The 14,695-nt window shown below is 43.6% G+C and overlaps 1 protein-coding gene across 1 annotated transcript in view; it reads left to right on the top strand.

Moving 5' to 3' along the window:
• Positions 1-414: 414 nt before the first annotated feature.
• Positions 415-14,695, top strand: part of LOC141122060 (uncharacterized) — a 396,180-nt gene continuing 381,899 nt past the window's right edge. Inside the window, exons 1-5 of the mRNA XM_073611856.1 lie at positions 415-541; positions 4,934-5,062; positions 5,479-5,613; positions 5,693-5,816; positions 5,933-6,030. Of these exons, the coding sequence (XP_073467957.1) occupies positions 494-541; positions 4,934-5,062; positions 5,479-5,613; positions 5,693-5,816; positions 5,933-6,030 (534 nt within the window). The 5' untranslated portion in view covers positions 415-493. The remainder of the gene's footprint in view (positions 542-4,933; positions 5,063-5,478; positions 5,614-5,692; positions 5,817-5,932; positions 6,031-14,695) is intronic.

The following is a 14,695-nucleotide window of genomic DNA, read 5'->3' as shown; positions in this document are numbered from 1 at the left end:
TTACATCCACGTAATTTATGTTTAACATCTTCATTATAAGTGGATTGATATATAAATATTTTATGCTTTTGGATATATTTTTGTATTTTCTTCACCAAAAGGATCAGTTTTGGGGGGTATCTGTTTTATTAAATATACATTTGTTGTGACCTTGTGTTCTGTGTCTTTAAGACTTTTCTATGTGTAATAAAAATATCTTTGTTAAACAATTGGTTACATAAGAACTGTATCTATTTTTTCTTACTTTTTTGTGTTATATTTGACGTCTCTGGTAGCTCTGTAAGATATTTTACAGGAGTGGTTACTATGACAGATTTCTTGGGGTTGCAGTTCTGCTGATCTCCACAAGGTGGTGATCTCACTCATATTTAGACAAGAAGTTTCTATGGAATGCAGACAGGAAGTGATGTCAGTTATAGACAGGAATTAATGTGAGTTACAGACAGGAAGTGATGTCAGTTACAGACAGGAAGTAATCTGGAATAAAGACAAGATGTGTGGCAGGGAAGAGAAGACATTACTGGAAGTAACAGCAGAGGAGGTAATAAGATCTTATTTTCTATTTACACACACCGGGGTCACCTCCACCGATCACTTCCAGCAGCCCCCAGTGAGGCTCTTTGTTCTCGGTGACCCCAAACATGGCACATTGCAGACACTGAGATTCCCAAGTGATGACAAAGGCTGGGATGAGATGTATGAATGGGGGGAGGGGGTCTGAACTGGGGTGCCAGTCAAAGGGGGTGATGGGCAGTGGTGGCAGAGAGATGAAATGAGGATGATGGATAGGAATGGGTGGGACAGATGAAGGGGCAATAATATGGGAAGTCCTGGAAGGGGGACATAAGTGATGGGGGGGCAGAGGGCTGGGCAAAAACTCCAGAGAGCAGCTGGCAGAGGTAGGAGAGATAAAGGAAGGCCCGTAGACGTGGTGTATCTGGATTTTACAAAAGCATTTGACACAGTTCCCCATAAACGTTTACTGTACAAAATAAGGTGCGTTGGCATGGACCATAGGGTGAGTACATGGATTGAAAACTGGCTACAAGGGCGAGTTCAGAGGGTGGTGATAAATGGGGAGTACTCAGAATGGTCAGGGGTGGGTAGTGGGGTTCCCCAGGGTTCTGTGCTGGGACCAATCCTATTTAATTTGTTCATAAACGACCTGGAGGATGGGATAAACAGTTCCATCTCTGTATTTGCAGACGATACTAAGCTAAGCAGGGCAATAACTTCTCCACAGGATGTGGAAACCTTGCAAAAAGATCTGAACAAATTAATGGGGGAGGGGCGACTACATGGCAAATGAGGTTCAATGTAGAAAAATGTAAAATAATGCATTTGGGTGGCAAAAATCTGAATGCAATCTATAGACTGGGGGGAGAACCTCTGGGGGGATCTAGGATGGAAAAGGACCTGGGGGTCCTAGTAGATGATAGGCTCAGCAATGGCATGCAATGCCAAGCTGCTGCTAACAAAGCAAACAGAATATTGGCATTAAAAAGGGGATCAACTCCAGAGATAAAACGATAATTCTCCCGCTCTACAAGACTCTGGTCCGGCCGCACCTGGAGTATGCTGTCCAGTTCTGGGCACCAGTCCTCAGGAAGGATGTACTGGAAATGGAGCGAGTACAAAGAAGGGCAACAAAGCTAATAAAGGGTCTGGAGGATCTTAGTTATGAGGAAAGGTTGTGAGCTCTGAACTTATTCTCTCTGGAGAAGAGACACTTGAGAGGGGATATGATTTCATTGTATAAATACCGGACTGGTGACCCCACAATATATAAATACTGGACTGGTGACCCCACAATATATAAATACCGGACTGGTGACCCCACAATATATAAATACCGGACTGGTGACCCCACAATATACAAATACCGGACTGGTGACCCCACAATATATAAATACCGGACTGGTGACCCCACAATATATAAATACCGGACTGGTGACCCCACAATATATAAATACTGGACTGGTGACCCCACAATATATAAATACCGGACTGGTGACCCCACAATATACAAATACCGGACTGGTGACCCCACAATATATAAATACCAGACTGGTGACCCCACAATATATAAATACCGGACTGGTGACCCCACAATAGGGATAAAACTTTTTCACAGAAGAGAGTTTAATAAGACTCGTGGCCACTCATTAAAATTAGAAGAAAAGAGGTTTAACCTTAAACTACGTAGAGGGTTCTTTACTGTAAGAGCGGCAAGGATGTGGAATTCCCTTCCACAGGCGGTGGTCTCAGCGGGGAGCATCGATAGCTTCAAGAAACTATTAGATAATCACCTGAATGACCGCAACATACAGGGATATACAATGTAATACTGACATATAATCACACACATAGGTTGGACTTGTGTCTTTTTTCAACCTCACCTACTATGAGAGGAGTTGGAGATGTGCAGAGAGCTGATCCTCCCCCCCTCACACATCTCAAGGGCCCCACACACACCGAGGACCCCCACACCACATACAGGCACTCACCAGGCTCCGGCGCTGTAGCTGGCATCAGTGACGGGTTCCTCAGAGCCGGCACAGGGCACAGAGTCCGCCCAGTATGGAGAACTTGGAGCTTGTGTGTGGGGGAGGAGGAGCGGGGAGAGGAGTTGGCTGATGTTGGAGGGCGCTGTGCCCGTGTTGGGAGCAGATCAGACACAGCAAGGGGGCTCTGCAAAGACTGAATGTGCTGCACACTCTGTTCTCAGCAATCCTATATGGCGATCACCAGGGGAGCCTCCCTTGATCCTGGGACCCTTTACTGCGGCAGTAAGACCCTTTCCTGCTGTCTCAGTGATCCCCCCCCTCCCTGCATTGGCAGAATGTCAGGGTCACAGGTGTGACTTTTACAACCGTAATAGTTCTGCCACTGGTTCTGAGTAATCTAGATGATCTGAGGGGTCTCTGAGGAGGTAGTGGGACTAAAGGACTCTGGGAGCCTCTGAGAGTTGACTTCATCTGAAGGACTCTGGGACCCCTGAGGAGGAAGTGTAGATGAAGGACTTTGGGGGCCTCCTAGGAAGTAATAGGACTGAACAACTCTGAGAGGTTAGTGGGGCTGTGGGGGCTCTGAAGGGGGTAGTCAGGCTGTAAGGCTCTGAGGTAAGAGGGGGCTTCAGGGCTCATAGGGGCTCTTGGTCTCTGATGGTCCTCCCACCCCACCTGCACTTACTTATCTGACCTTCTTAAAGAACTCCTGCCAGCAAATGAAGGAATATAACAAAAAGGGGGATGGAAAGGAACCAAAAAATTGTGGTACATAAGGAACCCACCGGTATTGTACCGCACACTTGTATTAAGCGGGAACATAAAGAAAAATGTGCTCTGTGTCAGAGAGACGACTCGGTACAAAGTGTCACATGAAGAAATCCTGGGAGATAATACCGGACTAATAGGTATAAATACATTGATTAGCGATGATTTGATAAATGATTAATTTATTGAAAAAGGATCAATTGTTAAAATTTCACACCTTACACTAAGAAAAGACAAAAGGTCTGGGGACAAAGACAAACAAAGACACACATAAGACAGAGACAAGACACCACCAACAAAATTCATCAAATAGCGCTATAAATGTAATAGACAGTAAAAGAACATCACCACCAAGCCTAATACATTATAAATCGTATACAGAGGCCACGGCCTTTGCAGAATTGAGGTTAATAATGTAAACAATGTGACATTGCATATAACAGTCCGTGGTAGAAATTGCCGGGTAAAAGGACAAAATGAGTCCAGGGGATTGGAGAAAAGGGGGAGATGAAAACAGGGAGCCGTCTGCAACTGCAGATATACAAAGTCCAACAAGCTGTAGATAATGATAACCAGCTGTGTATCCTTTAGACTGAACGTAATCCAAATCAGCAGTTGATTGATCAATAAGGCTGTAGTGATTAATCGGAGCTATTCCACTGAACCAGAATCAATGAACAGAGGTCGGAGCCGGACAATAGTAAAGTTCTAAGTGGAAATAAGACAATAGTTCAGTCAAACAGGACTTGATGATGAAAAGAGACCGTTATATGCAATGTCATATTCCTTCCATTATTAACCTCAATTCTGTAATGGACGTTGTCTCTGTATACAATTTATAATTTATTAATCATTTATCAAATCATTGGCTGATCGATTTATTTCTACCTATTAGTCCGGAATTATTTCCCAGGATTTTCTCATGTGACACTTTGCACTGAGTCGTCTCTCTGACATTTTTCTTCAGTAAGTGAAGGAAGTCTTCACCTCACCATATCACTGGTCAAGAGAAATGTTCCACAACACAAAATAGACCAAGAGAACAAACCCCTCCCCCTGTTGTCCTCCTCCTACCCATACTGAATTGTTATTGGAGAGTACAGAACAGACTCCTCCCCCACAGTTCTGTACTCCACCATCAGAATCCTCCTGCTATCCAATCCGATCCCTTCTCTTACTGCAGAGAGTGACAGTGACATCACTCCGATCAGTCAGCAGGCTGCCGGAGATTGGAGCCTTGCAGCCGGAGTTCTGGCAATTATCCTGATTAGCCGACAACTCCGACCAAAAGTCAGCAAGTTCCCCTTCCTGGACATCATGATGACCCGACATTGTCCTCACATCACTGCCTCAGAGCAAACAAGTCAAAGGAAGGATCGTATTTATCATTCCTTGTCTGCAGATCTAAAACTAATCAAATCCAGTTCAGAAACTAAACAAACCCAACAGAGAAAAGAGAATATCTGATCCGGCAGGACAAGAGGGTCCCAGGAGCCCACAAAAAGATCAGACGCTAAACAGTCCAAACTAAATGTGTTCCCATGGGGGGGGAGAAGTTCTTATATGTATAGAAACTCTCCTATTACCCCCCTCACATCCACATCCTATTATTGTGTGACCAACACCATCCAAATAATTCTTACTTTCATTTCCCAAAGTTATCCGTCTACAAGGAGACCTGTATAGATCAAATGACGGGACCAATGAGGATGGAGGAGGACCGGAGTCACATGACTGAGAAGATACTAAACCTCACCCTGGAGATCATCTACCTGCTGACCGGAGAGGTGAGGAGGATTCTGGGAGGTCACATGACATCACTCTTATCTCTATTAATAAAACACAGACCTGACCGGAGAGGTGAGGAGGATTCTGGGAGGTCACATGACATCACTCTTATCTCTATTAATAAAACACAGACCTGACCGGAGAGGTGAGGAGGATTCTGGGAGGTCACATGACATCACTCTTATCTCTATTAATAAAACACAGACCTGACCGGAGAGGTGAGGAGGATTCTGGGAGGTCACATGACATCACTCTTATCTCTATTAATAAAACACAGACCTGACCGGAGAGGTGAGGAGGATTCTGGGAGGTCACATGACATCACTCTTATCTCTATTAATAAAACACAGACCTGACCGGAGAGGTGAGGATTCTGGGATTCTAACATGATATTCCTATTGGTTCCTCAATACAGAGATTTCCTCTTGTGAAGTCAGGTGATCATATGACCATCACAGTGCCTCCATGTGACTCCCTAAAACCTGAGAGACACAACATGGAGAAGATTCTAGAAGTCACCAAGAAGATGATGGAGCTGCTGACAGGAGAGGTGAGGAGGATTCTGGGACATTATCCAGTAACAGACAAGGGATGTGTCTGGATGGTGACTGTATCATTGTGTGTGTCAGGTTCCTATAAGGTGTCAGGATGTCACTGTCTATTTCTCCATGGAGGAGAGGGAGTATTTAGAAGGACACAAGGATCTCTACAAGGACGTCATGATGGACAATCAGCCGCCCCTCACATCACCGGGTAAGAGGAGACTTTATTGTAAAGGAGAGAGCAGTACGGAGGGTCCACCTAGATCCCCCATCATCTGATAAACACATAGAAACAATGTATTCAGTCAGTGTGTGTGTTTCCTACAGATGGATCCAGTAATGGGAACCCACCAGAGAGATGTCCCCGTCCTCTGTATTCCCGGGATTCCACACAGGAAGATCACACCATCCCTCACCATCATCAGGTAGATGAGGAACAATCACTGGTAGTATCATTAGGATCTGTACATTATCTGCATTGTTACCATTGATGTCATTTTTATTATATATTCAGAGTGGAAACCTGAGAGATTCTAAAGTTGAGGTTAAATCAGAAGAAGAAGAGAGGTATGTGAGGGATGATCAGCAGTCTATGGAGGAGAATGGAATAACGGGGACATTTATAGAGGAGGACACTCCTACAGAGATCAGTACAGGTGGGTCATTAACACTAAATACATTCCTCCACCCATACTGCTCACTGATTGGTCCAGAGTAGGGCGGGGACTGGGTGATATCAGCCTGTAATCCCCTGGTCACTTTCCTGAGCTGTGTTCCCCGTCCTGTATTCCTGTATTTCTCTCGGATAATCTTCCTTCTCTGTGCTGCAGACACAATTTATGTATCTAGACTGGATTTATGGAGATTCTGGGGTTCAGCTGGCAGCAAAATGTTCATTTAAAAAATAGATGTCTAGTAAGATCTCTGACAGAACAATTCTCCCAGGATTACTTGCTGTTATTTGCTGGCTGTGCCGGGTGGAGGGATATGTCCAAGTCACTGAGTGCAGTCTCAGGAGATGGGAGGCAGCGGTGATTACTGAATACCAATATTATTAGTCCTGATCCTTACACTGTATAATTTATATTGTACATTACATACTCCTGACCCCTGCACTATATACTCTATAACAGGGCTCAAAATTTCAAGTCCTGAGCTGCTAGCCAGGCCTTAAGGGTTACTCACCACCAGTTGCCCCACCCAACCATGCCCTGCCCCGCCCCTAAACACGCCCTCATAAATTATCTAATTAAATGACACTTAAATGTTTTATGCAGAATTAAGTTAGATACATAAATATTACTAACAACAACTTTATCTGTGTCCACCATCCACTATCCGGCCTGTGCCCACCATGCAGCCTACCTGTGCAGGGGAGGAGAGGAACAGGAGAGTCTCTCAGATGTTCAGAGCGCAGTGCGGGGAACACAGTGATAACGGCTTTCATTTTTAATTTCTGTGTTCCCGCCGCTCAACGTCATATACAGCTCCGCCCCCTGGCCGAGGAACTTTGATTTACAAATCACCCGTCCCGGGAAGTGACGTGTGATCTGTCTATCAAAGTCCCGGGACCAGGACTGAAATGAAAGCTGTTATTGCTGTGTTCCCCGCGCTGCTCTCTGAACATCCGGGCCGCTCTCTCTCCCATCTGTAATCGCTGGGAGAAGGACTCCCTTTCCACCCAGGCTTCCGGCGGTCCCCCCCCCCCCCCCCCCCCCCCTGCTCCAGGCAGACCTTCCTCGCCAGCCCTTAAAATGCACTCGCAAAACGCGAGCAGGCAAGTGCAATTTTTAGGGGCTGCTCTATAGTGTGCATTACATAGTCCTGACCCCTGCACTATATACTCTATGTTGTACATTACATCATTCTGATACTATATAGTCCTATCTGTTGTATCTTATACAATATGTTGTACATTACATAGTCCTGACTTCTGCTCTCTCCCCTCTACCCTCTGCTATATATACACATAATATGTATTCTCTTTAGTTACACCCATTTCTACCAGCTGGACATTTTATATCTGATGATTTGATTGGAGCACAGACTTTTACATGTTGATAATAATGTGATAACATCCACAAACTTTTGAACCCTAAACAGAAAGTGATAAGGAGGGAGGAGTCAATAACCCAATGATGGTGGTCTTCAGGATCAGTCCAGTCTTCATCTTGGTTGTTCTCCCCCCATCCTCACTCTCTGACCTCTGGTGGGGCTCAGCCCCGCTGTTATTCATGACTAAATCATGGACTAAATAAGGAAGTTCAGGACTTCTTGTGTTGGGAAGATGACAATGAGTGATAGAGGGGGTGGGGACACTCGTCCTATAATCCCCTCATCACTGTCACTCCTATAAAAGACAGTTCTCATTGTTTCCTCACTCTCTGACTAAGGTCCATGAATAAAGAAATGAACTGGTAGGAGATCAGAGGACCCATTTACTAGTTACCTTGAGGGGGGAATTGTAAGATCCTCAGAGACAAAGCTGCCTGATGTGGGCGGAGTCCTGGTTTAGGGGAACCAATCTGCTCATGTCTAGTAATAATCTTTTATTTCTATTTTAGTAGATGGACGGGAGATGAGGAAAACCTCAGAGGATTGTCTCACTTTGTCTCCAGACTGTAAATTAGAAGATGAGGACATCACACAGTATAGTCCAGGAGAAAACCCGACTACCTCAAATGTCCATCCGGCACCACACAGTGTAGATGGACCATCGTATTCCTCTTATCCTGAGGAACCTCAGACTGTGAGGGACGGTGCCGTCCTTCCAACAGAGAAGAGCTTTTCCTGTACTGAGTGCGGGAAGTGTTTCCGTTATAAATCCAGTCTTAATAGGCATATAAGACTTCACACAGGGGAGAAGCCGTATTCCTGTCCTGAGTGTGGGAAATGTTTTTCACAGAAGTCTGATCTTAACACACATCAAAGTTCTCACACAGGGGAGAAGCCATTTTCCTGTCCTGAGTGTGGGAAATGTTTTTCACAGAAGTCCAGTCTTGACACACATCAGAGATCTCACACAGGGGAGAAGCCATTTTCCTGTCCTGAGTGCGGGAAATGTTTTTCAGTGAAGTCCAGTCTTGACACACATCAGAGATCTCACACAGGGCTGAAGCCATTTTCCTGTCCTGAGTGCGGGAAATGTTTTTCAGTGAAGTCGTATCTTGACACACATCAGAGATCTCACACAGGGGAGAAAACATATTCCTGTCCTGAGTGCGGGAAATGTTTTTCACAGAAGTCCCATCTTTGCACACATCAGAGATCTCACACAGGGGAGAAGCCATTTTCCTGTCCTGAGTGCGGGAAATGTTTTTCAGTGAAGTCGTATCTTGACACACATCAGAGATCTCACACGGGGGAGAAGCCGTATTCCTGTCCTGAGTGTGGGAAATGTTTTTCACAGAAGGTCCATCTTTACATACATCAGAGATCTCACACAGGGGAGAAGCCATTTTCCTGTCCTGAGTGTGGGAAATGTTTTTCAGTGAAGTCCAGTCTTGACACACATCAGAGATCTCACACAGGGGAGAAAACATATTCCTGTCCTGAGTGCGGGAAATGTTTTTCAGTGAAGTCCAGTCTTTCCAGACATCAGAGATCTCACACAGGGGAGAAACCGTATTCCTGTCCTGAGTGTGGGAAATGTTTTTCACAGAAGGTCAATCTTTACACACATCAGAGATCTCACACAGGGGAGAAGCCGTATTCCTGTCCTGAGTGAGGGAATTGTTCCTCACTGAAGTCCTGTCTTCCTGTACATCAGGGATCCCACACAACCCTTGAGGTGTATTTGTGCCTTGAGTGCGGGAAATGTCTTCTATATGAATGTTGCTGGACATCACAGCTCTCATGTGGGGAAGAAGCACACCCTGATATACACCTCAGATATACTCCATGGCTGATCTTCATTATGTAAGAAACAGTTCATAAGGAGATCAGAGATCACCAAAGACATGGATGAAGTGTTGTACCGTGTTGGCCATTGTTAGCAGGAGAAAAATAAAAATGGAGTCATTACCTTCCATTGGCTGAGTACATTTTGTGGTGTAAAATTTCACAAACACTTAGAGGTCTGTTTAAAAAATATATTAGTTGAATGAATGTGACCGGCATTCACCCGGCTGTGATGAATATTGGATGTATTTTATTTCATACACTGAATTCCTTGGCTCCATCTAGTGGCCATAATGTGGTATTGTGCTATTTTTATTGGGGTATTTCAGGAAAAATACCCCATTATGGTCACTAGATGGAGCTGATGGTCATAGGAAATCACTGAGGTAAATTCTGGCTAGTAGAGCCCTTAATTTCCATTTGTCAGGCATGGTTTGATTGTAATATCTGAGATTGGACTCATACACTTGTGAGTTAAGTAGACACTGAAGGATAAAAGTGCAATGGACGGCATTGGGAACCAGCCTCTGATGGAGACGACAGAGATGGGTGAAAGCGGTCAGGCCAGCGCGGCCCATCTCTGGTCTACATGCCTTTGACCCATATATGGTTCTACACACTTTACAAGACTGCTGTTTTCAAAGATAAGGGAGGAACTCTTTACAGAGATCGGGGTCAGGGCGTGTCCTAGCAACACTGCGCGATCGCTGCGCACCCCGTATGACGTCCACCTTGAATGAGAGCTGCACCGTCCCGCTGTCATTTGACGGTGGGCGGGCGGCAAGTGGTTAAACACTATTAAACCAGCCATTGATTTAAAATGGGAAATACTGCATTTGGCCTTTATATTTTATTATTATTTATTTATTTTTTCATTTGCATCCATATACAAACACACCAATAAAGTGCAACATGCAAATAAATACAGTATACAATTTCCATCCCTTCACCCAACTACTAAAACACATCCCCTCCCCCTCCCTTTCTTCTTCCCCTCTATTCCCATCCTTCTCTGAAACTAAATGTCCTTGTTTTGCCCGGTACTCCTAGTTTAGACCATTTGTCTTCCACTTATAACCTCCACATATCTCCTGGTTTTCTTAAACACCTTCCAGTCTTTCCATCTGTTTATCACTCCCCCTATTTCTTCTTCTCCACTATATCTCAGATCTTCTATATTACAGTATACAGTATCTGACAAAAGTAAGTACACCCCTCAGTGACATTTGTGTAAATCTTTTCTTCTATCTTTTCATGTGACAACGCTGAAGAAATGACACTTGTCTACAATGTAAAGTAGTGAGTGTACAGCTTGTATAACAGTGTAAATTGGCTGTCCCCTCAAAATAACTCAACACACAGCCATTAATGTCTAAACCACAGGCAACAAAAGTCAGTACACCCCTAAGTGAAAATGTCCCAATTGGACCCAATTAGCCATTTTCCCTCCCCGGTGTCATGTGACTCGTTAGTGTTACAAGGTCTCAGGTGTGAATGGGGAGAAGGTGTGTTAAATTTGGTGTTATCGCTCTCACTCTCTCATACTGATCACTGGAAGTTCAACATGGCACCTCATGGCAAAGAACTCTCTGAGGATCTGAAAAAAAAATGTTGTGTTAGGGAAATAATTCACCATCTCAGACCGTCCTCGGGCATCAAGGTAATATTTATTGCATATGCAAGAGAAATGAATAGCATTACATCTTCATGCTGTCATCGTCATTTCTAGGGAAAATACTGTGGTACATGTCTTTTTTATAAGCCCTGGACACCCCCCTTTCCTGTCTTAAAACATGCCCAGTCTCATGTATTTTCAGCTTTATTCTGGATGTAACAGGAAAGGTGGAAGTGTCTGTTACAGACTGTTATCTTCATCTAACAATGGTTACAGGATACTGACTTGAAAACTCCCCAAGTCAACACAAAAATACAGGATATATGCAAAACTGCATATCTAAGCATTTTATATTACTGAGTCTACATATTGCTGACTCCATATTACCTATAGTTTATTTCTAGGCCATGATTATCAAAATGGCTTCTTTCATAACTGACATTTAAAGTATAATTTCTCTAACATCTCCCCCCTTTTATACTAATAATGTCAATACTTCAAATATCCAGGTTATTTTATTTTACGAGGTATTATCATTTAGACAGATGAGTCCTTAGCGAGAGTTGTAAATTCATCATCAGGTTCCGAGTATAGTTCCGTGTCGCTCTGGAGGAGCATAGTTTTTGTTAAAGATGTGTCAATCAGTCTTTGAAGAATTCCCCTAATACAGGGAATGCAGCAACATTCACACAATGTAAGAACTGCGGCTGCCATGACAATAGAGATAAGCAAACTTTTTGCAAGATCACCCCATTTACCAAACCATTTTTCAAAAAGTCCTGTCAGGGGGTTCTCTACACCAGAGTTCTCAGCTAATTCTTCAGATAGCATTTGTAGGCCTTGTAAGGCCTTGGGGATACGTCAATCAGGTGCCGTATTGTTTGGAATAAAAGTGCAGCAGAAGGTGCTGAACATTTTGCATACCCCGCCCCTTTCTGCCAGCAACATATCCAACGCTATACGGTTCTGCCACGCTGTCAAAGAGGTGGCGTCCAATTGTGCTGCTATGCCTTTGATAGCATCTCTGGTGTAATTCACAAACCTCTGCTGGTTGTAGTAGATGTAGTTTATCCAGTCGACGTTCTTGTTGGGCTGGACCCATATGAAGAGTGAGGTGAGTCCTGCTGTTATTTGATTCTGCGCTTTAATTCCATCTGGAACTCCTCGTGGAACACCTATTTCGTTTATATAAACTCGGTTGTCAAATGATCCTTGTGGTGTTTCTCGCTTAATTCGTTTAAAAAAAAGTATTTACCTGGTAGTTTCATTGATTTATCACTTATAGGAACTATATAAAAGGGAAGCAGCAATCGGGTAAGGGCACAACTACCCTCCCATCTAGGTGGTAGTCTGGGCCTTAGTCTCTTATCTCCACACAAACACCAAACATCAGCCAATTGCTGTTTTTGTTCCTGAAACCATTTTAGTTCATACTTAAAGCGGTTGTATAGTCTTTATTTTGACTTTTACCTACAGGTAAGCCTATAATAAGGCTTACCTGTAGGTAAAAAAAATATCTCCTAAACCTTTACGGTTTAGGAGATATTCCCCTTGCTATGCGCCGCTGACTGCAGCGGCGCATGCGCACAGGGGATTCTCGGCTGAAGCCCAGCAGCTGCCGGACCTTGCCGAGTAAGAAATCTCCCGCGCGCATGCGCGGGAGTGATGACATCGCGGCTCCAGCCACTCACAGCGCTGGAACCGCGATACCCGGAAGACACGCCGAGGCAACATGACAGCTCCCTCGGCGTGGACCAGGTAAGATACTGATGCCTCGTTCTAAGGTAAGTATTTCATAATGAGCTAGTATGCGGTGCATACTAGCTCATTATGCCTTTTGCTTTACAGGGTTAAAAAAAAAAAAAATTGCGGGTATACAACCGCTTTAATGTCCATAGTACGGGTTGTAATTACACAATATTCAGGGGACAGGGTGCCAACATTTGTACCATTACTGTCATTGTTAGAAAAACAAGTAAAATTTCCTGGTAATGCTTGTACTGATGGGGGTATACTTTGCATTTTAGTCTTAGGGTAGCTCTTTTTCTCATTTACACTTCTGACCCAGTTATATTTTATGAAAACATTCTTATTATACAAGTCAAGTCTATTTCCTCTTTAGGGAGAGGAACGGTGGCTAGTTGTGGAATATAATAAGGTTTACCATACAGCATTTCATACGGTGTTAGTCCTTTAGCAGTAGGGGTAATTCTTATACTCAACAATGCCATTGGCAAACACTAAACCCATTTATTTTTCCCTGTTTCCTTCAACAATTTTCTTAGTTTACTCTTTAAGGTACCATTGTGTCTCTCCACTGTGCCCACAGATTGTGGGTGGTAAACACAGTGGTTTTTTAGGTCAATATTGTACCATTTACCAATTTGTTGTATTGTTCGGTTTAATAAATGGGAGCCATTGTCACTGTAAATCACAGAGGGGATCCCATGAAATGAAATCACCTCTTTGATTAGTACTTTGGCTACTGACTGCCCATTTGGGTGTGTCAGGAAAAGCTTCCGCCCACTTTATAAACAATAATCATAAAATCCATGCATATCGTGTGAAAGGGATAAGAGGGTTGTGGGAAATTACCTCTTAAGGGTCTTAGAGCACCTTGAGCATAGTATCTGTTACAAAGCGGACATGTGAGGCAAAAATTTCTAGAGTCGTTTGTAAACCCATATGTTGTGAACACCTTATTGATCACCTGCACCATCCCTCCTTTTGAGATATGGGCTTGCCCATGGCTCAATAACGCAGCATATCTAAATAGTGATGTAGGTAAGATGGGTTTACCTTCTGTACTTGTGTATATACCATTGACCAGCATTGTCCCTTTAGATAACCACTATTGTTTTTCACCTGCCGGTGATGTTTTCTGCATTTCTGATAACCATGTTTTATCAATAGCTTTCCGTACCTCACCATTTTCTTGGGGACCTGTATAGTATATGTGTAATTGGATCTGTTCCCTTTCTGTGTGCTGTACATTTACAAATAGCCACTTGTGTTGGTTTCTGTACATTTTCTAGAAGGGCCAGGATAAGATCTCTATGTGAGATTGGTTTACCTGTGGACGTAATCATACCCCTATTTTTCCATTGCTGGGCAAATATGTGTATAGTAGAAAAAGCGTATTGGCTGTCTGTATAAATATTTATTTTCTTCCCTTCCCCTAGACTACAGGCCCTGGATAGGGCAATCATTTCAGCTTGTTGTGTAGAGTAGGAACTGGGAAGGGTTCTGGCTTCAATGACCTGGTCATGCGTTACTATAGCGTATGCCGTTTGATTTACCCCTTTATTGTCCTTTTTACAAGACCCATCAACACAAAAGGTAATGTCAGCATCTAGAAAGGGAACATCAGTGAGATCCTTCCTTACAATCTACAGTCTGATAAAAGGTTTTACTTTAATTAGGAAGGCTAAGCATAACCCACAATGAGGTGCTTTACCTTCGTAAATGCATCCTCTGCTTGCACATTCCACTGAATGGAATCTTTTGCAGACATTAGTGAACCATAGATGAGATCAGAAAGAGGCTCCACCTCCATAGCATAATTTGCTATCCAT

This window comes from Aquarana catesbeiana, unplaced genomic scaffold, assembly GCF_042186555.1.
Source record: "Aquarana catesbeiana isolate 2022-GZ unplaced genomic scaffold, ASM4218655v1 unanchor237, whole genome shotgun sequence".
NCBI lineage: Eukaryota > Metazoa > Chordata > Amphibia > Anura > Ranidae > Aquarana > Aquarana catesbeiana.
The sequence above is the reverse complement of the archived record's forward strand: the minus strand, read 5'-3'. Positions and strand labels throughout refer to the sequence as shown.